Source organism: Oculina patagonica, chromosome 9 (assembly GCF_052425735.1).
Source record: "Oculina patagonica isolate OP01 chromosome 9, crgOcupat, whole genome shotgun sequence".
In the NCBI taxonomy this organism is placed as follows: domain Eukaryota; kingdom Metazoa; phylum Cnidaria; class Anthozoa; order Scleractinia; family Oculinidae; genus Oculina; species Oculina patagonica.
The window spans coordinates 9,677,552-9,702,898 of NC_135766.1; the positions used below are offsets into that span (position 1 = coordinate 9,677,552).

Genomic DNA, 25,347 nt, shown 5'->3' on the forward strand with positions numbered 1-25,347 from the left:
GTTTGGCTTGACTCGCGGCGTGCTTCAGAAAAAAAGAAAAAAAAGAAAGAAAGAAAAAGATATACGAACTGGAACAGGAAACATATAGAGAATGAATTTGAGACAGTGAATTTGTAATATCGTGCAAAGTTTTCATTTTTTTTTTTTTTTCAATATTTAGCAACACGTTTAACCAAATAAATGCAACTCAACATTACTCAACAACTTCATCTTCCTCTTGCCTTCCCTGTGTCAGTTCTTTTCGTAGTTCCTTTACGGTTGGGAAGCCTGTGTAACTCTAAGGTCACTAATTTATTTTCCACGTGTCGATTCAATAAAAAAAAGCACTTAACGATAGCCCTCTGGAATTGTCCCATGCAACGATAATGTACGGCGCTATTACTTAAGGTTTCTTTAGCCTGGCTGATAGTTAAAAGTCGATAGAAACCGCGAGAAACGGAACGAGAGGGAGGTGTGATATAACTGATTAAACATAGCCCGTTACCAACTTAACAAAAGTGGATATCGATAAAAACTGATTTATTGACTGATTTCTTGAATGTTTGGCAATGATACAAGAAAATTGCACGCACGCCCCCAGGGCTGACCATCGGAGCACGACGGCGCCTGCTAAGCCAATCAGATTGCGAGTTTGCTCGTAATGACAACACATTAGAGTCTGCCCTATTGAGCCACAACTCGTCGCTTACACTCTTTTTTTTTATAATCTAGTTTATAAGAATATCGAGGCTGAATTTAGATTTTAAGAATATTTTAAGAATAAACCCGAGGCTGAATTGAAAAGAATATAGTGTTAACAAAATCAGGTTCATTTCCGTCACTATCTCGTAAGGATGTTGTTTAGCCAACGGCCAGGCGCAACGAAAAGAGGACATGAGTCCGAACAGATCTGGACACCAACACTGTATTGTACCCAAACTGCAATGGAAATCAAACGTTATTTCTAAGAATGTATAAGAACAGCCTAAAACGGCAGAATAATAAGAAATCAGCCTGGGTTGGAAAAACTGTATTCTTATAAAAAAAAAAAAGAGTGTACCGTGCGTCTACGGGTGTAAAGCTTTTCGCAGCCATAGTGTCAGTGAGTGATGTCAGATCGCCAGGAAATTTCATTAATTGGTCAATTTCACAGTGTGACCGAAATTTGTTTCAGGCAGTCGAGTCTGGCTCAGGTTATCAGTTTCCTTTATTAACAGACAGCGCAGGGGCCAATCAAACAACTTTGTGTATTACTTTTCAAACGTGGAAATTGTTGGGAATTCAAAGAGTACATGTTTGCACTCTAACGAGGGGCTGGCGCACGAAACAGTTTTTTTCCTTTTTTTCAGAAATGACAACTAATAACAAAGCTAATAAGAAAGAATTACGTGCATTCAGGAGTAATACTATATCTGCACAAGCCAAGAATCCCATGTTATCTTCGCGAAACATATTCAAGCGCTTCTACGCCATTACGCGCATCAAAAAAATACGAACATTTAATTTTATCAACGGCTTATTTGCGACTGATGAAGGGGTTATTCCCGAGTCGTCTCTTTTTGACATAAGAACAGCAGCATTTTCAAAAACTTCGTTTATAGTGACTGCAATCCAACAACAATTTATTTATTTTTAAATATCTCATGGTGTACATCAGATTGGCATGGCGTACGTTAAAGGTAGACAGACAGACAGACAGACAGACAGACAGACAGACAGACAGACAGACAGACAGACAGACAGACAGACAGACAGACAGACAGACACAGGCAACAGAGACAACATCAAAAATTGACACCACTGCATGGATTTTTCTTTCGGCGGCCTCATGAAAGCTCACTACTATTAATGTCCTACGTATCGGAGTTTCACTTTTTCTTTTTTTTTTAAACTTCCTAAAACGTTCAGAACTCCCACGGGAGTCCTATTAAAAGTTATTTGACGAGCGCTGGCTGCCAAGGCAAGGAGCGTTTCTTGAAGGGCTAAGAACCTGAACGCCGCAGTTTTAGTACATCGCTTGCTGAATTTCAGACCTTTGATCCAAATGATAAATATTCCTTCAACATACTTGGTATAACGACGTCGACAACGCCTGATTTCCTTGCGCCATCTTCAGCATACCAAAATGTACTTCCAACTTTTAGCGTACTGCAAACGATAGCCGTGCATTCCACAAAGAGTGTGTGGGTGGAAAATGCATGTCGAAAACCATAACAAAGACATGTTTACATTATGGTTAAGATACTGCATGTGCCTTTTGTAAACGGATTCAGTGTAAAAGGGAACACACCCCGTGGACTTTATCAAGTTTATCGGATGCTGTTTTCTCCATTTTGTCAATTGTCGCAGTCCACAAAACCAGCTGCAACTGTAAACCCGCAATTGGTAAGACTAACGTCTCGATGATCGTTGGAAGCCCGGAAGTTCGGAGAGAGATGCACAACGAGTAGGCAACACGTCACGTGAGAAACACGTCGCATGCCATGTTCTCTTCTGTTACCGCCACTCACAGATCACGTGTTCTGCTGGCTAAAGTAATTATTCCTGAAGTTGTCACAAGAGTCGAGGAACTTTTGGTGTACCACGGAGAGGTTTGGGCTTCCTACCTGCAATGGGGTTATCTTTTAATTTACATCTATTATTATTTTTATTTTCTCGTTAGCATGATAAACTTTCGGACACTAAATTAAACCTAGCAAAGTCTATAGAGGCCGCAAATTGACAATTTAGTATTAGTGGGAAGTGCGAGCAAGAAGCATCCTACAAACGGTAACTTCGGTTTAAATGTTTCTTTCACATAGAAATTGTTGTTGTGTTTCGGTGAGAAAGTACCTCGATTTGCCTGCAGTAAGCATCTTCTACTGCTACTACTATCCATGTAATCCTTCTGATTTGAATACAAATTGAAGACACAGTTTTTTGTCCAAATGCAACAATCCAAAATGCAATTACTGGTTTAACAAAAAAGCCAATCTTTAGAGTGGGAGAAATGTCTGTATTAAGAAGAAAAGAATTGGTAAGGGATACATGGGACATATTTGCTGTTTTTTTTTTCTTTTTTTGTCAGAAAACGCTCTTTTCAATGTCCGTGAATGAGACTGACGACGAAGCGCCATGTACCCAAATGTGGAGATTGCCTCTAAGACCATTCATTTATTACTGTTAGCCTGTAGGAATCACGACATTTCTTCCACAAAAGTCGTGTTTAATCAACCGTAGACTGCACTGCTTTCTTTTCAAAATATAACCACAATAAGCTTGACTGTCTGTTCCCATACCTTGTGCTCTTTGACCTTTTCCATGGTGATCAGCCGTCGCGACACGTTTCTTGACAAACACTGCTCACTGTTCGCCACAAGTTTGAGACATGGATGACTAGGAATGAATGCTTCTGAGTAACTAAAATAATAATGATAAAAAAAGTTGGTGATTACATAAAAATAAAATAAATGAAAATACTATGAATTGGAATTTGCAGTGGTATTTCCATAGAGTGGCTTTTAATTCACTGTTTCCGATCGAATTATAATTTGGAAGTGTATAATTTGGAAGTGTCTGAGAGTTCTTGAGAAGTTGTTTATGTTTTAAGAGACATCTAGTCTTTCAAGCTAGGCTGAATATACAAGAACCCACATAGGGTATTATTTAAAGGCTTGTAGCATGCTCCGCCGTTATCTATAGCTTATTCCCTTTATTACATAATTTGTGAAGTGAATTGAGTGATTTTCGAAGTCGAAGGAAACAACTAGACTTATTATTCATTATACAGTCACAAAGGTGAATAACCCAATGAGAATTGACACGAAATTATTAAACCGATAGTAAAACGAGAAACTCGTGCATGTAACCAGAGCAAACACAGAAATTGTGTAACCTGTAGAAAGCGAAAAGGTTTACCGACCTATGGAGGGGAAAAGTTGAATCTACAACCAGTTGCGAGCCTAATCTCGTTCCAAGGTCTCGCGGGTAGACGCGAGATGTAAGAACGAGATTATTGCGAGCCAAATCAAGATAGATGCTCTCTTGCACCTGACTAACTGACGAGACGGCACCCTTATATAATTGTTTTAAAAAAAAGCATTCCAATCAACGTAAGAGTAAGTCACCTCGGTCGATAGATAGGAAGCCAGTACACCAGCCTTCCGTGAAGAACAAGGTATCGAGCAGCCAGATCTAACAATGTCGTGAGTATCTCAGACAAGCGGCAGCCCCGTACAGCTGAACACGGTGATGTCTGATCCCTGGAACACAAACAACAACAATACGTTTATTTACCTTCAGTTTACAAGAAACCTAACACGAACTCGAGAATTACACGACCGTGGCTGATAAAACTCTACCCAGAATAACTACAGAAGCTAATCTTGTTGTGTGGCTGATCTGACAAATTGAAGAACCTGTGCTCAATTGCCTAATTTCAAAATAGAAGTCAAATCGACTCATCTCCTGTAGCTAATAAATGCTCTCGAGCCAACAGGAAAGGTCACTGGGCGTGAAAAGTAGTTGAGACAGATGGTTAAAATGAGCGATAAATTTAAAATTGAAAATTATCAACCGTCCCCCTTCCTCTTTTCAATGTTGTACAAGTCTTGCAGATAACATATCCAACCTTGCTTCGAGGAGGAGGAGGAGGAGGAGGAGGGGGGGGGGGGGGGGGGGGGTGATATCGAAGAGGTGAGGGGTGAAATTTGTCCAAGGTACTCAAAAAATAGCCGACTGCATGTCCCACCATTTTTGGCCCTCATTGATAGTGGTATATATTATAGGTTTCTTACCCACTGCCAGGTTCCTCTTGAACGTCATCATTGGTATCTAACTTCCGGGCACCTTCCCGAATTCCATATGGGGCTAAACAGTAAATGAAATATTATAGAGAACAAGGAAAATAAGAATGCTTCAGCCCTGTTATCAGGTATGCTTTTCACTGAGCGCATAAAATACCGGTAGGACTTAAATATGAATAAGTGTACATAGAATTTTCTCCGACTGCTAAATTAGAGACCTTACGCAATGATGACGTCGCCAAGGTCGACGTCGTCGGGAGTCTAATGGAGCCGTCGACGTTCTGATCGCCGGCGTCGCATTTCGCGATACTTACGCAAGCAGTCATGCGTACGCCGCAGAGGCGGGAGTTTCAAGTTGGCGGGAGTTTGTAGTCACCATATTCGCAGCTCTTGTAACTGATTCGCATCGAAGATGGCAAAGCTACGAGATACCAGAGACTGTCTTTTGTTAAGTTTTGATCAAAACATCATAGACGATGAAGAATTCATTCTCCTTTATGAAATGAATTCTTCGAAAAACCCGGATTTCCCGTACTGGAAGTATGAGCCGTTTGACTTGGATTTTTATCCGACGAAGAATGCAAAGCTGAATTTCGTTTTTGGAAAAACGATATTTATCTGCTGAAAGAAGTCATGCAATTACCTGATGAGATAATCTGCTATAACAGATTGGTTGTTAGTGGGGTCGAGGCACTTTGTATTTTGTTAAAACGATTTGCCTACCCTATTAGATACAGTGATATGTGCCCAAGATTTGCTAGACCTGTTCCACAGCTTAGTATGATTACATCAGAAGTGATGAATTTGGTGTACAACCATCACAGCTACCGCCTGACAAGCATGCAGCAGGACTGGCTTTCTCCTGCGAGTCTTCAGAACTATGCTGATGCGATTCATAATGCTGGGGCTCCCTACACCAACTGCTGGGGTTTTGTTGATGGAACAGTCAGGCCAGTTTGTAGACCTGGGACTTTACAAAGGATTTTATATAATGGGCACAAAAGAGTGCATGCAATAAAGTTTCAGTCAGTGGTTGCTCCAAATGGCCTGATAGCAAACTTGTTTGGTCCTGTTGAAGGGCGTCGCCATGATAGTGGTATGCTTCGTGATTCAAATCTCCTAACACAGTTACAGCTTTATTCTCATTCACCTCATGGAGACCCATTGTGTATTTATGGAGATCTGGGATATCCCTTGCGGCCACAACTACAAGCACCCTTTAGGGGATTGCACCTAACTCCACTTCAGCAGAATTTTAATACATCAATGAGTCAAGTTAGAACCAGCGTGGAATGGGTCTTCGGGGACATTATCAATTACTTTAGTTTTCTTGATTTTAAGAAAAACTTAAAAATTGGATTAAGTGCAGTGGGTAAAATGTACATTGTTTGTGCCCTTTTAACTAATGCTCGCACATGTTTATATTCTTCGACCACTGGCAGTTATTTCAACTTAGACCCTCCCTCATTACAAGATTATTTTTTATAATGAAATGTAAGTCACATAGCCAGGCTAGCCTAATTGATCCTTTCAAGCTGCAATACAGGTTTCAATACTTTAGGGCAAATTGAGACAATTACAAATCATTTAAGTTTGTACTTATATTTACTTGTCCAGTTAAACCTGTAGCAATTACCTATAATTGACTGTTACCTATATATAACACACAAAAAATCTTGTAAACAACCGTAAGTAACAACTGTAAGTCAGATGGCCTGACATTAGTTTTGTGAGCTTAGTACTTAAGCCAGTCAGTGCTAAATGAAAGGCAACGAGTCAAACCCTGTATAGAGTTTCAGCTTGTATATTTCGAACTAGCTCTGGATTTTGGTTATATTTTAAATTATTCAAGAAATCATAAGTTAATGTTACATTTTAAACATCCTTCACTCTTGATATCATTTTATTTAGCAGATAAAAAAATATTTTGCAGTATTTTACTAGATTGCAGTTCCAAAACAGACAAACTACAAGTCACAGTGGCTGTGTGGTTTTTGGTGAAAGTATGTCATTATACAGAAAAAGTTAAAATAATGGTACAAATTTTGACATTTTGTTCTGAGACAAAAACAAACTATTGTATAACCTTTGCAAACTTCATGTATTACAGAAATAAAAGTTGCAGAAGTCCTCTCATGTATGGTAGCTGTGCACATGTTTTGTCAAGGGTTGCACTATCTTGACTAAATTGCAGTCATGGGATTACAAAATTGCCTGTTGGGGGGTGAGTGATTTCTACAGATCACAAAAACCATAGCCTTGAAAATTGTAAAATAAATTAAAAATTTCTGAAATCTTCAACCCCCCTCAAACACAAACTTGAATTGACATGGCTTATTGTCACTGCTAAAAATATAATTTTATTGATGAATCCTTCCTTACAAAGTTCTTGTAAACAATTACTTAAAGTAGCAACACACATCAAAGAATCAAATTCTGATAAATGCTTATAACAACAACACTGCTTACAAAAGAGTGATAAGCATTGACTCTGGTTAACAACAACTACATTAGTTTAAGTTATAAAGTACATCAAAGTTCCATAACTCAAGCCTTGCCCTAAAAGGTAGGCTTCAAAATGAACAGGTTACATGAAACATTTCAAAATACCTAAGCCAGGAACTTAGTTCTTAGACATCTTCTCCAGCAGAGTAAATAAAAGTTGTGACTGTTGCTGCTGCATTTGTTGTTGCTGTTGTGCTTGTTTCATCTGCATCTGCTGGTATTGCTGTTGTTGTTGCATCAGCTGCTGCTGTAAGCTAAGCTGCTGTGCTTGAAAATGCTCAAACATTTTCTCCATATTCTGAGAGGTTGAATTTTGCTTCCGAATGGCTTCAAGCTGCATTTCTTTTTGATATTCCATGTCTTGCCGTTTAAGCTGCATCTCTTCCTTCCTCAATTCGAATTCTTTTTCTGCTTTGGTTTGCAGGTACATCATGGTTTCAGTTCCACTTTTTCGTGGCTTTTTCTTTGAGGTCAAGCAATCATCTTTTTCTTCCCCATGCCGTTTTTGCGTTTGTCCCAGGGATTCCAATGCTTTCTGGCGAACTTCCTCTGCCTTTTTTCGATCAAGTAATTCCTTGCCCTGCTTTTCTTTTGTTTCTTTATCATGGCTGCTTAAAGCCTCCTCTGTTTCCTCGAGTATGTTTTCAAGGAGTTTATCTAGTTCGGTCTCATCTGTAGTCGAGCCGCTCTCACTCTCTTGTGCTCTCATCTTTTTCTTGTGCTTATCTAACAGCAATCTGTATCTATCTCTCACCGATTTCTGATTCACTGTGAAAGATATTTCTTCAACAGCACATAAATCATTGGCAATACTAGTCCAAGCATTTCCACTGTGAGTACTCCCCGATTTAAACTGGTAAGGTTTGATGAATAAAATTTCGCGACAAAGATACACGTCGTGCATCTCGGACCACTTCATCGCACCACTACAAAAAAGAACACAAAAAGATGTTGATAGCATGTACTCTTGTTTTACTGGTGCCCAAGAGAACCGATACAAAAGACAAAATAATATAGTCAGCTTCCTTTACAAGGCGGTCTTCCAACTCAACATTCACTGTGAATACATACATGTTTATGGTCAAATGACGGGAATTTTTGCGAAGTTCCACTTGAGAAATCCTTAATTACTCAAAAAGCATTATGCCATCAGAAAGCTCACCTTTTCTTAGCAGTTTGAGCGTCTTTTCCTTGCTTGCCTTCCGCTGCCATGTTTTCCTCTGCGACGACTTCAAACCCGCCAGTTTCGCGACGGCGTGTGTTGGCGACGTCTTAGAATAATTAGGTAAAATATGCACGCATGCGCGTTACGCCTAAATTAAGTCACGCACGACGTCGACATTGGCGACGTCGTCATTGCGTAAGGTCCCTATTGTTTGAGATCGGTAGGTTGGTAAGCCGAGCCAATTTGGCAGTCAGAGCATTTTTTGTAATGTTTAAGACATACAGACTTCATAGACTACGATTTAAGTAAATAAATTTGAAGTAAATTCCAGAAGCAGAGTTTCTGGAACTAACGTTTATTCCGATTTCAAATCTTTTGAGAAGAACTCAGAAACCTTGTACATGTAAATCACTCGCCTAACGGCTCGTAAATGCTGTTTGTTGCTCAGTTAGTAGTGTTTTCGTGCTATCCGGCCATTTCTTTTCTGGTTGCTAAATTGCTGCGGGTTATTTTTCTAATGAAATTTTCTTAAACGCGTTAAATATACAGTATTTTGCATGGTGTTGCCAAGTATTTGCTTGAGTGACATTCGATGCATAGCTCGGCTCTGAATCCAGCTAAGACAAAAGTTTAAAGAAAAAAAAGAAAGAAAAGAAAACACGATACAGTAGAACATTTTACTTACGGTCTGTTATAATGGCGTCGAATAACGGTACTTCTCTTAGACCCAATCTTCCAGCGTCTGCAACTAGCACGTCCACGAAATAACTAGCGAGTCCATACTGGGAGAAGTTTGCACGGAAATTCTCGTCTTGAGCTTGAAAGAGAAACATCGATTGGTTAAGAAATGGCTTGTGTTTTTTGAGATTTCCTCTCTCCACTGTTACTAATAGGGACTTTAAGATACCTGGACGGCTGACCTCGAGGACGGCTGACCGGAAGTAATTTTTTCGCGTGTAGCCTATATTGCGCATGCCCGCTCCACGCACATTGCCGTCCAGCTCCAATCTCGTCCCCAGAGGCCGCGTCCTTCTGTCTGCGCCAGGGATCGTGCCGTTTTTTCCCGCCCCCCTGGGAGGCGGGGGGGGGAGGGTCCAGCTCCGTCCAGCTGTTGTCGAGGACGTAAGAAGTAGAGTTTTGCCGTCCACCAGTGAACGGGAGTGCTTTTTGTATGAATTCGTTTAAAAATCTCATTTTTTTTTATAAATCTGTTGCTTTGTTAGGTGGTCCTTTATGGTATTCTGGGGTTGGTACTGATAAAAAGTTAAGAAGTCTAGTTTTATTTGCGGTAGCGAATGTATTTGCTGTGCTTTGAATAAACGCTATGGCGTAGCCACGTGCGTGAAATTATGAACTTTCTTGCTTGTGTTTCTACAAAAATTTCACTTGGAATTTGTACCTAGTGAATGAAAATAATGCTTTCTGGTCCCAGACTTTGGGCTAGAAGCGCCAAATGTTTTTCTTCGCATGTTTTGGGCTAGAGAATTATTGATCAACTAACGAAGCCGTCCTCCGTTCACACACGACGGCTCTTAACGTTGGAAGTTCCCGCCAAGAACGTCGACATCGGCCCAGTCCTCCTCGCGAAATTCTACCGTCCTCGAGGTCAGCCGTCCAGGTATCTTAAAGTCCCAAATTGTATCGAACAGAACTGTCCGTTGAGCTTTTGCCAAAAATTACGGTGTCAGACATCTACTTACTGATGACACCACACCCTAAGAACTTAAGCCTAATTGTTAAGCGTCATGGTATTTTTCATCTAGGCTCACTATCGGTTTTGAGATTACCTTCAATTTAAAATCAATTTTATACACTACAAAACTGGATTAACATAATTATGGGAACATACCCCCCTTTAGGTCATAATGTATTTGATTTCTTGAGATACCCAAGCCCTTTAGTTTAAGGCGTTCAGCTCGAAGAACGGACAGTGGAATAAAGTCTTCGCACTGCTCTATTGCTCCTTAAAACATAGCAAGGTGTGGGTTACCTCTCCATTGACCTTTCCTGTTGGCTCGAGAACTTTTACCTGAAGCCAGAGAGGAAGACAAGAACACGTTGATAACATCTCAAAAAATTAATTAACGGTAAATAAATACATCAGTACGATATTTGAAGAGAAAGCCCGATCAGGCCCTAGCTGGTTTTCATGCGGGTCCTCTATCCAGAACAAATTGGAATTTGAAAGTGTTAATTTTTCAGGAGGAAGGAAACCGGAGAACCCAGAGAAAAACTCTCAGAGCATGGCGGAACCAACAACAAACTCAGGCCACATAATACACCAGGCCGGAATTGAACCCGGGCCACAATGGTGGGAGGCAATACTGCGCAATATACATTCCTGCTCCCCATATAGTGCCTGTCAGATGTCTGTGTGAACATAACAAAAGTTTAACTGGTTGGAATGAAATGCGGGTTCCTCACCCGTCGCAAAACAACTCATCAACAATATTGCTCAAAGATACCATTTCAGTGTTGTCTTTTGCAACTACAGATTCTAAAGTGGCGGTCGAATCCTTCGGAAAAACCTCACGGTAGAGCTTTGTTTTGGTTCAAGTGAAAAAAAAAATCTAGTGGAACCAGCACAATTCTAAGTCTGGAATCTTTTTTTTTTTTTTTTTTGCGTACAGTCGGTATTGATTATGAACCCATGCTACAAAGATTCCTTTTGATTATATATTCGTACATGTACATTTTAAATTATCTTCAAAGAAATTCAATTGAAATAAACGGCACATATGATAATTAAAAAGACTATGATATTCAATATACACGCAATAGTTTAATACGAGCCGAGTTACTGTACATGTACTCTCGTCTCTGACTTATAGACAACAACAGCAAGGTATAAAGATGAGTGTATGTACCTCTTCCGTGAATTATCGTATAATCAATGTCACTTCCTATCACATGGGCTCCAAAATGAGAACAAGAAACCAGTACGCTACCTGAAATAAGGAAAAACAGACATAAAAAATTATTTCTCACAATTAATAATTAAAAGTGAATAATTTAAATTATACAATACGCATTTTTATCATAACGCCAATGATGGACGTGTAGTCATTATAAATCAGAAACAAAAAGGTGAAAATATAAATTTATATATAATGATATCATTTTTAACTTTGTTTACCAATTTAACATTCACATTTTACTAGGAACATCCAGTCGACATTCATTTAAAAAAAATCAGCGGGTTTATGTCCATAAGTGTGCACTCGAGTCTATAACAGAGTATGTGATTAGCTAATCAAAGAAAGGCGGCAGTTTTAACTACATTCAGGGAGACATTACTATCAATTAAAACAAATAAATTTCTAAAAAAAAAAATACATACCAGTTCCAACAAAAGGATCAAAGACAAGACTTCCTGTGCGGACCTACAAAGAATAAAAACCAAACAAACAAGGAGTGAAAAGGAACAGTACATGTGTCTGAGCATTACAAAATAAGCATAAATGATTATTCATATCGAAAGTGCAGCCCTTGACTTCTGCATCTAACAGGGAAGGATTTCATTTAAAGAATTACTGCATGAGCCTAAATGAATTCGTTCTGGAACTCGCTACTTGCATTCAAAGATAGTACGTGATAAAAATGAAAATACTGTAATGTACGTACAAGGCCTTGATTTGCCATTAGAAAGGACAGTTGAGGATCCATGGAAGTGTTGCCAATAAACTTCCTTGTCTTCAGTGAATACTGTTTCAGCAAGGAACGCTGACCATGCCCAATCTGTGGGGAAAAACAGCGATCAACATGTTATTATTATTTTGAAGCAACTTTGCAATTCTATTTCAAGAGTTTGCCACATCAGAAACGAAGAGAAATCTAGCCTGGGTGGGATATGGGTGGGGTATGGGTGGGGTATGGACCAAAAAGGAAAAAAAATGTGGTTGGGGGGAGGGGAGGAGATCACAGTAATTTGTGGGACCATGACTGGAGACAACACACTAATTTTATGTTAACATTTTAATTAAAAACTGACTCTGTCAATTTTCCAAAACACCTTCAAAGTTAAGTTAACTAAGATATTTAGTGTGTTTCATGTACTTCAAAGCTTACTAAACAATGTCATTCAGAAATATACTACCCGTATTATACATGTATGACTATTTTTTTTTGTGTTACTTTTTTGTATTAGGTATAATTTATTTAGAGGTGGGGCATAAAAACACACTCTTCCTTGTTACATGTAGATTGATATTATTATTTTTCATAATGTTAAGTAATAATACACCTTTTATTGATGCTTCTTACATCTATGGCTGTTTTGAGAAAGGTTGTCTAAAAGAAGTGTTCAAGTGTACACTTTAATATGTGAAAGTAAAAATCGCAAGCAGTACGCTTTGAATACTAATCAGATATAACAATGTGAAAAGCAACTTTAAATCTTTTTTTAAAACACAGTCAAATGACAGACGGGAGAGGTGCTATAAGCAAACATTGTTAATTAACAGCCGTGCTTCTTACCAGGCGACCAAAGAACACCCTGTCAGGATCAGGTGGGGCTTCATTTGGGTCATCTCCATAATCCAGCAGCACAGAGAACACATGATCAGGAGCCGTCAGGTTCACACGGCCTTGAAAAGGAAGGAATTGGAATTGCTGTGGATGACAAAGTGTACTGTCAGGGTGGCTTTAATTTTTTTCAGAAATCAAAACTGTGATAAAGATCAACTGTGGGAGTACATGTACAATGTAGGATTAACACAATCTCATTCCCAGAGGCAGTCCCATTAGTCACCATCTCTGGCTTCCAACGTATAATCCATGAATAATGGACTTCCTGCTATTCTGTGCAGGCCCAGACTTTATTCTGGTCAAATTCAATTGGCTGAAAATGTACACTCAAGATTGCATGCTTTAAAATCAGAAAAGGCCAGAAATTGAGATTGTTAGTCCTGATTAAAGGGATTGCAGGTTCTGGAGATGAAATGGTGTGATAAAGGAAATGCTGCCTTATATGGGCTAGGTGTACAAGCATATACATGTAATGATTCATTCAATTTGAAAATGGTTGTAATAGCTGTGGTGGGTCTACTGTGGAAATTGCCGGAACAAGTTAGACAACTCTACATCTTCAAAGACCTAGGACATCTAGTCCAGGAAAGTTAGCACGATTTGATACCATAAGGTCAAAATGCTTGCAACAGAATTTTTATTTTCAGGGACTTTTTCGTCAAGGACTCTAGATAAACATATCAAAAGTCAACAAAAATCAACCCAGGGGAAATACGAAAAAAATGCAAGTTTTTTACCTCTCTCATTTTGCCCTTTAGACGCCATGTTTTATGCAAATTAGCCTTAGAACGGATAAGTTTTGCGACAAATTTCATTTTAAGTGGAATTAATCAAATAACTTTTTTAAAAGTGTTTTTTAAAAGGCAAGTTATGCTTTGGTTTGCTAATCGAAGATCCTTACTACGAAATAATACTGTCACTATTACAAATTTTATAACTACTACGGTAACGAAGTTTTAAAATCATTTTTAGGGCACTTTGATATTCCATCTGCAAAGTACAGAGCAAAGGCATAACTATATAGCCTTTAATCACGTTATAAGGTAGGATAAACACAAAAACAATTAAATAACAATCAATAAATGTTAGCACACGAAACATTTAGCTCGCTCCCTTTTGGTATTGAAGCTGAGGATAGAGTAAAAGGTCGACACCGGTTTCGTTAATGGTATTAAAGTAGGGCAGAGTTTATTATGACAGATCACGAGCAAGCCCCACTAGCCGAGTGCCGTATGCAAACCTCAAGTAAAACTTTATTTCCTGTATACTCTTGATAACGCCTGATGAACTGAATTATTAAACAAGGAAGAATAAAATTCTCCCGAGGTCCAGCAGCCTCTAAACTATGATGACCATAGCGCTTTACTCCTAAAGACGAACCTAAAATACAGACAGACATTTATGGAAAGACTCTCCTTTCTAAAGTGGCCACCACCTGGTTGTCAAATGGTACATAAGGGAAAACATCTAGGAAAAGCAACTGTAGTATTCCTCCATGATGACTTAGATCCGTCCCATGTCCTTACTTATTCCACCCTACTTTTATCTATCAAGCAAGAACCGTATATCTCGTGCCATAACATTGATCAGCCTTGTGGGAGGGGACAAGGCCATAATATTTTGTTTAAGGTGGTCTACACACAGATGAGCTACTTGCAATAGGTAAAGGAATAATAGTGAAAGCGGCGAGCATTTTACGCAGCGCCATAGTGGACGCGCCAAGCCCGCACATAGGAGGAAAGGAAAGAACGAACAAAAAGTAGATCAGAAGTGTTAGTGCAGCCGCAGCAGAAGCGGAGCTCGCCGAGGAAGCAGAGTGTCGCCGCAAGGACAGAGAGACGCCACAGAGAGAAGCAGACCGAAAAAGAGAAGAAAAGAAGGAGGGCCGACGACGAAGGTTAGTGACGCCACCGGACCGGAGAGTCTCAGGTGGACACACGTCTGCAGGAAGAGACCCGTGAGAGAAGTGCCAAACAGTTCCGGAGATCAAGCGACGGGGGGGGTAGCGCGGGATCGTGGGGGGGAGGGACGGGAGGAGTGAGGTGCCAGCCACACGTCGATCAGCTGAGCCACAAACCCGACGCATCAACAGCCTCACCAATATTTTTACAGAGCCAAAATAGAACGAAATCACATCACCACGTTCGCTTAAATTATTTAACTTCACAATCACAGCCTTGTCATAGCAGTTGCTTGAAGTGTTAGTAAGCCATGATGACACAAAGCGACTTTGAGCGGTAGTGTAAAACGCAGACTGGGAGCGGACGCAGACTGCAGAGGGGGTAAATGCAGACTGCAGACTCAGACAAGGGTAAAATGCATACCGAGGGTAAGTAACGAAATCGAGTCACAAAGCCATTTTTCCCCGCCGGCCATTTCCCCGCAGGGTGGAGACATTAAACACATTTTTTGAATATTTGGAAAATGGTCCATGATGTTTAAATGAGCACTTTACTTAACAGTCTTTGTTTTTGCATTTAGTGTAACTAAAAGTTAAATGTCTTAGGAACAGTTAACAATGGTATGCATAAAAACATGGCAGTCGTCAACACGTGGATTTTTTACGCATTTCCCATGAGTTGATTTTTGTTGACTTTTAGTATGTTAACATACAGCCTCAAAAGCAAACAATGTAAAAAGACAAATTCTGTTGCAAGCATTTTGACCTCCTGGCATAACTTTACTGGGCTAATCCACATTTATTCAAAACTAGCAATGGTATATTGCAATTCCTGCGTTTTGATTGGTTAACAGGCAATGGTATATGAGCTCATATACCATTGACCACAAATTTGTTAGCCGATACGCGTCAAAAAAAATAGCTGGGGAGTTCAAATATTGCATTTCTTTGGGCGTTTTTAATAAAACAATTATTCCACTGGCACTTGTTGGATATGAGATTGTTAAAGCCAACTCGGCGCTATGCGCCATGTTGGCTATCTACCATCTCATATCCAAATCGCACTCGTGGAATAATAGTTAAGTTCTGAATATGTACATGTGTACCCACATGTAATTCCATCATCAAACCACTAAATCACACAACAAACCCAAATCAGTTCTCCAGACCAGTATCAGGGGTGGATACAGGGGGGTGGATAGGGTGGATATCCACCCCCCATTTTTCAGTAAAAAAAATTCGAAATGTCACTTTATTTGAAATAGAAAATAAATAAAGAAATAAAATTTAGCTCTTGCTCATGTCTGGTTGTTGTTACGCCACGTTTCGCCGTCTGCCGCCACTTAGGGTTAGGGTTAGGGTTAGGCCCTAATGGTCTGCCATCCACCCCCCATTTTGAAATCCTGGATCCGCCCCTGAGTATGAGAAAAAAAACTGCCGGAATTTTAAAAACTAATTTTACTCTTAACAATAAATACAAGCGAAAATAATGAACGACGTTTCGGTGACATCCTGGCACCATTTTCAAGTTAAAATTCATATGCGAAAGAAAGTTATTTATACTAAGATAAAGGTGTGATAATGAATAAATTAAGATAAAAATAAATGTTCAATGTTTATGTTCATTAATGAGAACAATGTCCGTTCAAGTCTAAACAAATACCTTCGCGCGAATTGAGTCCGACTGAGTGTTAAGGCTCGGTTTCTTCATGCGAATCCACAACATTTCGTGTATTAAGCAATCGAACTTTCCCTGACATTTCTTTAAGATCTTAAAATTGTTGGTCAGGTCGCCAACTTTATCAATTCGGTGTTCATTTTGAAGGTGTTTTCCAATGGCTGAAAATCGGTGTTCCTCAATGCGCTTATAAAGGTGACGGCTGGTGTAACCGACGTATTCTGCATCGCACAGATCACATACATAGTTATAAACAATGCACTGTTGATTTATTACAGGTGGTTTTGACTCCTGTAATTTGAGATCATCGCCAACTTTTCGGCTTCTAAAAACTGGCTGCAGTTTGTGGTCAAGTTTGTTACTCAAGTCCGAGAGGTGTTTCTTTACTATGTCCGCTGATTTCTGGTCCTTGAACGGCAGGACAATGCGGTAGATATTCTCTGTTTGAGGCGTCGATCGTGTGTCTTGTGACATCACTGAATTAACGAAATGGGTGATGGTGGAGTTGACAAGAGAATCTGGGTACTTGAGATTAGAAAACATCAGTTTAAGGCGTTCGCATTCTGTTGTGAATAGTTCCCATGTTGATGACAGGCGGTAAGCACGGTTTAGCATGGTTTTAACTAAAGATCTTTTGTAGCGGTTGTCGACGTGACTTTGGTGGTGTAAGAGCAGACCACTGAGTGTTTGTTGGCTTACGGTAAACACTTGTTATCAGCTTGCAGCCCTTCTTGCATATCTCAATGCCCACAAATGGCAGCTTACCATTTGACGCGATCTCCATGGTGAAGGATATAGATGGATGACAGTTGTTCAAAGTCTTCAGAAAGGCTTCTGCGGTTTGTATGTCTTTCACTGTGGCTAGTGTATCATCTACGTAGCGTCTGTAGAAGTCTGGCAACTTGTTCTCGTTCTGTAGCTTTTCTTCGATGGAACAAAGAAAAGTATTAGCCATAAGGGGACCCAGAGGAGATCCCATCACTACTCCGTCAATTTGTTGGTAGAGTTGACCGTTAAATTGGAATAGCTGTTCCTTTGTTGCTACTGACAACAGTTCAATTAAATCCCACTTGCTGATGTTTAGGTTGTGTGTGTTGTTGAACCAGTTATCAACAAAAGCTTTTTCAGCAAGGATCTCGATGGTTTCTTGTAGTGGGACGTTCGTAAATAGAGAAGAGACATCATAAGATACAAGGATGTCAGTTTCATTGAAGCTCAGATTGCGAATCTCGTCAGCGAAGGAAAATGTGTCAGATATTGTGTAGCTGTTGATTGACAAGAGCTTGAGTTTATCGTCGAGCCATCTCGCGAGGGCGAAGTTGTAAGTACTTGTGGCTGATAGAATGGGCCTCATCGCTAGCTTTTCTTTATGGATCTTGGGAAGACCATAGAGATGGGCGAGTCATGATCCTTTTGGGCAAACTGATTCGGCAATCTGTTTTGGGAGAATTTTTCTAACGACGGATTCGAGGTGTTTCTCTTTCTGTAGTAAAGGGTGGTAGTTTTTGGGCTTTCGTCCACGCGTCTTGGGTCTCTCCAAACTAACGGTGGTAAATTTAGCTGTATCATTGATGGAAGATTCACTCAAAAGGCGAACATACTCTGCCTTATTGATCAGAGGCAGAGTATGTTCGCCTTATCAGAGGCAGAGTATGTTCGCCTTTTGAGTGAATCTCTGTATTTCTAAATTTAATCTTATAATAATTTTACTCTCTCTAAGAATTAATTTTGACCAGAACCTTATCTCAGTATATACATGTTGTTCAAGGTACATGTAAATGTCTCACCCCACCTAACAACATGCGCATAGCTACATGTAATACACATACATGTACATGTATGTACATGTATTGGAGTACCCTATCCCCAGCGACTCAGTCTGGACCCCTGTACTTGCTATGTAAGGATGAAAAACTTGGACTTTTTATAAAATCACTGTCATCAGGGCTTAAAATAATTCTACAATCACCGACCGGTAGCCTCTGTAGGTTCAATGGGGGTTCTCCCTTAAAACAATGTTACTTACATCAATGAGTTCTCTCTGTTGATGGACTGTCAGCTTTTTATTAAACGATTCAATGCTTAGTTTGAATGATGAGCTGCTGGAGGTGAAAGCTTTCTGCAAGAAACAATGAAACAAGTGAATGTAACTATTTGAAGTAACATTTACTTTGAAAGTTAACTTAGTTATTCAGTGAACATATTACTTCAAAGCTTGCTGAACAATAACTTTATATACAAGTAACTGTTTACATTTTGTATATCTTGTATTCAGTATATATGGGGCAGGGGAGGGGGCATAAGAACATTATATTGCTGATTAGATTATTTTTCTTTTTTATTGGCGTCATAATAATATTATCTTAAGTTTTAGTAATGCTTCTTCCATATACAATAAGGTACTGTGTTTTGCAATAATTTATTGTAAATCAGAACGTTTTGCTGCAAATAGGAAAAAACAGACACTTTATTTAAAATTTATAATGCAAATTGTAATACTTGTATAGTTACATGTATTTGTTCCATTTTTATAAATAGTGATAATTTTGTTTATACCATTTTCTCTGCTGGATATTGAAGAACACTTTGCTTCAAATCTGTTAAATTGTTTCCTTGTCCCCATAATTCATAAACAGACCTACACATAGAAAAATAATTTAACTTGCTGATCTGATGCAAATATTAAATGAAATTGAGCCTTCTTGAGCCAGCATGCAACACTTGTACAATCTTAACATGACTGTACCTGGCACCAGTATTGTACACTAAGAAATACACCACATGTTGCATATTTTGGTGTTGCTATGGCAACACTCTCGGTTCCAGATCTCTTTCATGCGGATATGGCAATCCCCGGTTTTGATCCATTCCAAACCTCATCTCCCACCTTTAGGGTCATTTGCGTATCTAGCGCATTGAGCATGTTACGTATGTTTGGAATGACACCATTTTCTTCTCCCTGTAAAGCCATAAATCATGATATTTGATTCAAAGAAGAAAAAGACTGGAACCAACAGTGTTGCCATAGCAACATAAACATACATACCATGTGATGTCTTTCTTAGGGTACAATACTGGTGCCAAGTTTTAATTACTTTCCTTTAGCAGTTACAGAGATGTTACTGATTTTGTGTTTTTACACCAATTACTGTCAAACTTATGACGTCATCAGTTATCTAATTTGCATAATACAAAATCGTTAATATCTCTGGAACGAGAAAAGATTAATTAATTAATTAAATTAATTAAATACATTAAAAACTGCCCTCTTGAAAACACATGCTTTGCAGGCCGCATATGACTCCTAGCGGGCCGTTAATGCATTAACAGCCCTGCAGCTGATCAATGGTTCTCGGTTCATCATCCAATTAATTTTGACCAATCAGCGTCGCTGACGCGGGAAAACCATTCAGGTGCATACGCGTACATTTTAGCGTACAGTAAGCAATGCAGCCTCGCACAGTTTCACTGGGCAAATTGTGTTCGGAAAGAAAAATCAAAGTCTATGTACTGTAAATGGGACAAAATGCGCTCCACAAAATTGGATTTAGAAGCAAATGCACAAGGTGAAGAGACAAAGAGAACAACTACTTGTTGTCTTGTTGTCTCGAAGCATCATTCACTTGAATTGTGTATCTCCGATCGAGCTAATTTAGCTGAAGTATTGCGGAATTTTTTCGCCGAAGTTCAATTGGAAAGTGTAAGTTTGTAAAGTATTATTATCCATGAATCAACTCATTGCTCATTTTTTTTAGAGACATTGCAGCTCGCTCTTTTATACTACAACTACACAATAAGTCATACGCCTCAGTAGTATTGTGTAAAATTTTCTTTGTGACGAATACAATGACTTTTTTTCGGGAATATTGTTTATTTGCTCTCTTGTAGTATCATTTCTGGCCCGAGTGTGAAGCGCAAGGGCCACAAATAACACTATGCGGGTGCAAATAAACAATATTCCCTCAAAAAGTCATTTTACTGTCCTACAATATATTTACATACAAACTTCAATTATCGTAGTAATTGATGTCCAACACCATTATTGCTATTATTACATATCTGACTCATCCCCAGTCATCTTTATATAGCACACAACAAAGGGAGAGAAGCACACAAGTTGAGGGAGCAGGAGGTGACATCTCACCTTGCACTCCCTTTCTCGGTACCTACATGTATCTCTCCCTCCTCTGTATGAAGTAGACGACTGGGGATGAGTCAGATTACAGATATTATATGGAAAAAGTACTGTACATGCAATATCATTACCATTAACTTAACAAGATAACTCACTTTATGGAAACAGCTCTGGATAACAGGTTTCTTCCACACTTTTCATTTGGCAGGACTATCACCAGATAAGGACTCTGCAGGAAATATAAAATCCTGGTTCGACATAGGATACTGCATGATTTTGGTCAAGATCCTGCAGTATCCTACAGGACCCTGGAAGATCTTCACTTAGATCATTCAGCCCAGGTCTTAGAAAATGGGAAAACAAGTGGACAGCCACCATCCTTAATCCCGATCGCAAAAGATCTTAGAGAGGTCATATGGTAATGGTAATGGTTTTTTGTATAGGGCACTTCCTAAAGCTCAATGCGCTTCACAATTAAAGACATGGGATGAGACCAGACATTATCATATCTTTTGCCTTTGGCAGCAACTATCCATCTATATAATTTTATATGATCCCACCTAACCTCACAACCCAGAACTTCAGATAAAGGCCATACCACAACACCTTAAACGCTGTGCACTACTCTTTCTGATAAGAGTGTGGGTTCTTTAACATCCCCTGCTGATCATAATGCTGAAGTTGCAGGAGACAGGACCTACAGCTTATCGTCCTTATCTGAGCAGACAAGAACATCTAATCATTTGCAGCTTTCATTTCAAAGGTAGCATGTTCTCCTCAGTTATTTTAAGACCCTGAGTGTTGGTCCTGTCTGGGTGCATGTAGGCTTTACAAATTACATCATAAACTTTTTAAATTGAGTCTTACTTCTCTCCTGTGATCCTGGTATTGTACATGCACCATAAAATCGAACATTGCAGATATTGATAATAACTCCTAACATGAAACAAAAAAAGAAGATAGTGGATTTTGAAAACTAAATAATAAACTTAGAAAATTAAGTTTGATTTGCTAAATATTTAACAATTATCATACAAAATTGCACAGAATATGGCCTGATACTTAGCCGATGAGGCCATAGGCCAAGTTGATTAAAATCAAACGATATTTCGCAAGACTGAGCAAATAATTTTTATAATTATAATTCAACAAATTATCAACGAAACACATTTTGCAGATAGAAAAACTGTAATATTATTATGCAGTGCTTTACAAGACTTAGGACGAAGTATGGCACGGGCACGCATGCCATGACACGGCACGCTAATCGTGACATTTGACACGGATATGCGCATATTTAATAAGCAAAACAATGGGTGTCACGGTAGCTTTTGTTTGGCACCACTTTAACACGCTAAGCTTTTGTTTAAGTTAGTGTGTTCAATGTCACGCTAAGCGCGCGATATAACACGGTAAAATCGTGCGATATGGCACGGCTGGGCCTAGTAAAGCAATAATAGAAAATCAAAACATCGTCGCGGTCTCGCATAACAGCTTTACTATCGGATGAGACAAGCATGTTCGCATCGGTTCACTATTATTAATAATCTCCACCGAACTAGCAAATACTAAAAGGTGTGTTGCATAAATAAACATGAAAAGAAAACCAAGAAGCGACTAACATTATTATCTGATGAAAATAACTGTTTATAAAACTGATAAGCAAGAAAAGGGAATTTTTAAGTTTAGCGTATAAGCTTAAATAACGTAACTTACTAGTTCGTGGAGCGTAAGCTCACGATCGTTCTTATGCTCGAGCGAAAACGCCGTTTTGTTTTTAAATTCAACTTCATCGAAGGAAGAAAAATCTTTTATATGTATAAATCATTATACGACAGATAACCACTCCGCAATGCCCCATGTTTATTTCACACAAAAGCGCTTGCAGTCGATCAGATATATAGCGTTTTGTTGACATTTGATTCCTTATTTGGTCAAGGATTTCGTGCTCTGCAAAATGTTTAGTTCCCGACGTCTGTAAACAGTATTAGTGTTTTAGATCGAAAAGAGCGATTTCGCTGTACGTTTCACACGGAGCAAAAGTCATAAAATGGCTTCAAAAGCTAGAGCAAAAGCCTGCAGCCACAAACAGCGAGTTATTCGATCAATATTAGCCGAGACGTTTTTGAATCGAATTAACAAAAGTGAGACATGTGAGTCATTCACTTATAAACACGGCGGCGGCACTTTTGGTTATCACGAAGTTCACGTTATTTTCATGTAAAATATGAAAGTTATTTTCTTTGAATATGTGAAAAAAACGTCTCGGATATCCGTTCTTTTATTAAGCCAAACGGTTTCCCTTGAATTACATTTAGAAACGGTGGTCGTGCAAAGTTACGTTTCAACACTACCGTCAGCATGTCTCGCTTTTGGAAACAGTGGAATCTCTGAAAATGTCGGTGGTGTATTTTCATGGAAACCATGTGAGGGATTAAAATGTTTCGCTCGAGAAACACGAGTTTGAGAATTAGAATCTACAAACAATGGTCTTAAAGGCGCATACGAATAAACTGTTCAAAATGTCTTCACGGAACTTTCGACGAGCCGCCCGGTAGGTAAGTGAAAACACTCAGCGAGTTAGTAGTCTAGTGCGCATTTCGACACAGTAAATAGTTCACTCGCTTAGTGTGCTATTTTGCTCACTTAGCGTGTCATTTGCTATTCACTCGCTTAGTGTGTTATTTTGCTCACTTAGCGTGTCATTTCGCTCGCTAAGCGTGTCATTTGGTCGCTGTTTTTGTTTTGCAAATGCTGACACACTTCTTTGTTATATTGAACACGCTCTTTTGTTTTTTCCGTGCCACTTAAAACAAAAGAAATTTTTAATGATTTGTGCGTTCTGACACGCTGCTTGCGTGTCAACAGAATTTTCCTTTGTTTAGCGTGTCAAATTAGCGTGCCCGTGTCATCACCATTTTACCTGTTTTCCCGTGGAGGGTCACATATGGGCAGCACGCGCATTTGTTGAATAACAATTAGCAATATTCAACATTTAATTTTACATACCGGACGGTACATGTAGAATCAATGTATTGCTTGTGTGGGGGTACAGTGTGTACATTAAGAAAGCACATTACAACATAACCACGGTTTATTTGTGTACCCACATTTTGTGGGTCGATTATTATTCATATAACCTTTCCTAATCTTGCGCGAAACGTTTTTAGATCCAGTGGTAGTAAATCGTAAGGTAAAGCTCTATTAAGCAAAAGAAGTTACTTAGATTTCAGGAGTTTTGGAGGGTTCATAAATGGTTGATACCAGGATGTAACAAGTCGATAACTTCGATAGTCGATAAAATTCAATCGTTGTTGTTTGAATTCGATACTAATCAATCAACAAATATTGGAAGTCGAAAAAAGTCGATCACACAATTGCTTGTGATTATTGACTTGTTCGATTTTGATCGATTTTGATCTGAAGTACAAAAAACGTCATATGGTGAGAGAAAAGACTACAGTTGCCGCGCACACTTACTTGAATTTTGTGGCCCATTGAAAAACATGTCTGCATTTTTGTCAATGAAATCGATAATCAGTTAAAAATATTGCGATTAGAGACTTTAATCGACAAATTAAACTTGTCGATTGACAATTATCGACAAATATCTTGTTCTTTTGACTTATCGACTACCTTTACATTTTCGATGATCGACTTTGATTGACATGTTACGTTCTGTTGATACTGTCCTCAATAGGGTCCCCTTGGGGTAAGGAGATGGGGGTGCGGATATTACATAGCAGTGATTCGAGGCAAGATTTTCGTATAACCCCATGCTTAATAGCACAGCTACTTTGTACAGTCTCGTACAACTCATTACTAAACTGCAGAATACCCCGTAAATGAGATTCGTCCTATTGAATAACAATACACTGTAGTTCCTACCGTTTCCTGCCTCGTTCCGACTCGGTGAATCTCATTTGCGGGGTATTTTGCAGTTGCTCCCATTATTGCCGTTGATGTGTGCAGGCTATAGTAAAAGAACTTAAATAGGGGGCTAAGGAGGGAGAATAAGGAAATATTTCCCAACACAATGTATCTCCCTCTCGCGCGCATTTTAGGCAGAGCTAGCGCACCACTATAGAGCTTTACAAGAAATAATGGCTATACAGTCACTGCAAAACGGTGATTTTAAAATGAAAACTCGTTATCGTAGATACCAAAGTTTACATGTACCTACCGATATTTTGAAATCGACGTGTTCTTGGGCAAAAAGGCAGAGATATCGTACACCGTTGGGAATGGTTACTTCGTCCGCCATTTTGAATTGTGCTTATAAAGGCAATAACCGCTGGCATGTTGTATTGTTTTGCCACGGCCTTGCTAGTTTTCAGGCCTCCTCTTCAAAAGTTCATCCTGAGTACCATGGACGATTTTAATTTCGGACAGAGGCTGTCCGAAAATAAAACCGTCCGAAACTTTTAAGCGTCCTAAATATTTACACTACTGTATGAAACTTTTTTTATAAGGACGTACTTTCTCGGGTACTCAAGGCCAATACACATTATAGAGCTAGAATTCTAATTATGCTTTGCTTGTTATTTTTATCACTGGAAAGGATTTTTTTATGAAAAAAACATTATGCGATAAATTCCATTTTGCGGTACATAGTTATAGATCCAAGCCAGTTTTATGATTATTGCATTGCCAGTGCCAGGTGCTAGTCTTCTT

At 39.1% G+C, this 25,347-nt stretch overlaps 2 protein-coding genes and 2 pseudogenes across 3 annotated transcripts; 1 reads left to right on the forward strand and 3 right to left on the reverse strand.

Annotated features, from left to right (window-relative positions):
- Positions 1–1,042: 1,042 nt before the first annotated feature.
- On the reverse strand, positions 1,043–24,943 carry LOC144666855 (tRNA (guanine(10)-N(2))-methyltransferase TRMT11-like). Of its 2 annotated transcripts, none has more exons than XM_078528263.1 (15): positions 24,857–24,943; positions 21,541–21,609; positions 20,829–20,902; positions 19,095–19,176; positions 18,565–18,657; positions 12,910–13,044; positions 12,058–12,171; positions 11,774–11,816; positions 11,301–11,381; positions 10,424–10,462; positions 9,119–9,250; positions 4,755–4,827; positions 4,086–4,220; positions 3,258–3,354; positions 1,043–2,585 (listed from the first exon to the last, which is right to left on the reverse strand). In XM_078528263.1, the coding sequence occupies exons 1-15, from the start codon at positions 24,935–24,937 to the stop codon at positions 2,493–2,495; spliced, it is 1,341 nt and encodes a 446-aa protein (XP_078384389.1). In that variant the 5' UTR covers positions 24,938–24,943; the 3' UTR covers positions 1,043–2,492. The 2 variants fall into 2 exon arrangements, with proteins under 2 accessions (XP_078384389.1, XP_078384388.1); XM_078528262.1 differs by having other exon boundaries at positions 3,258–3,378.
- On the forward strand, positions 4,980–6,257 carry LOC144666857 (uncharacterized; annotated as a pseudogene).
- LOC144666858 (uncharacterized) lies at positions 7,387–8,561 on the reverse strand. The gene is made up of 2 exons (XM_078528264.1): positions 8,431–8,561; positions 7,387–8,194 (listed from the first exon to the last, which is right to left on the reverse strand). The coding sequence occupies exons 1-2, from the start codon at positions 8,478–8,480 to the stop codon at positions 7,387–7,389; spliced, it is 858 nt and encodes a 285-aa protein (XP_078384390.1). The 5' UTR covers positions 8,481–8,561.
- LOC144666854 (uncharacterized) lies at positions 16,344–17,892 on the reverse strand (annotated as a pseudogene).
- Positions 24,944–25,347: the final 404 nt, after the last annotated feature.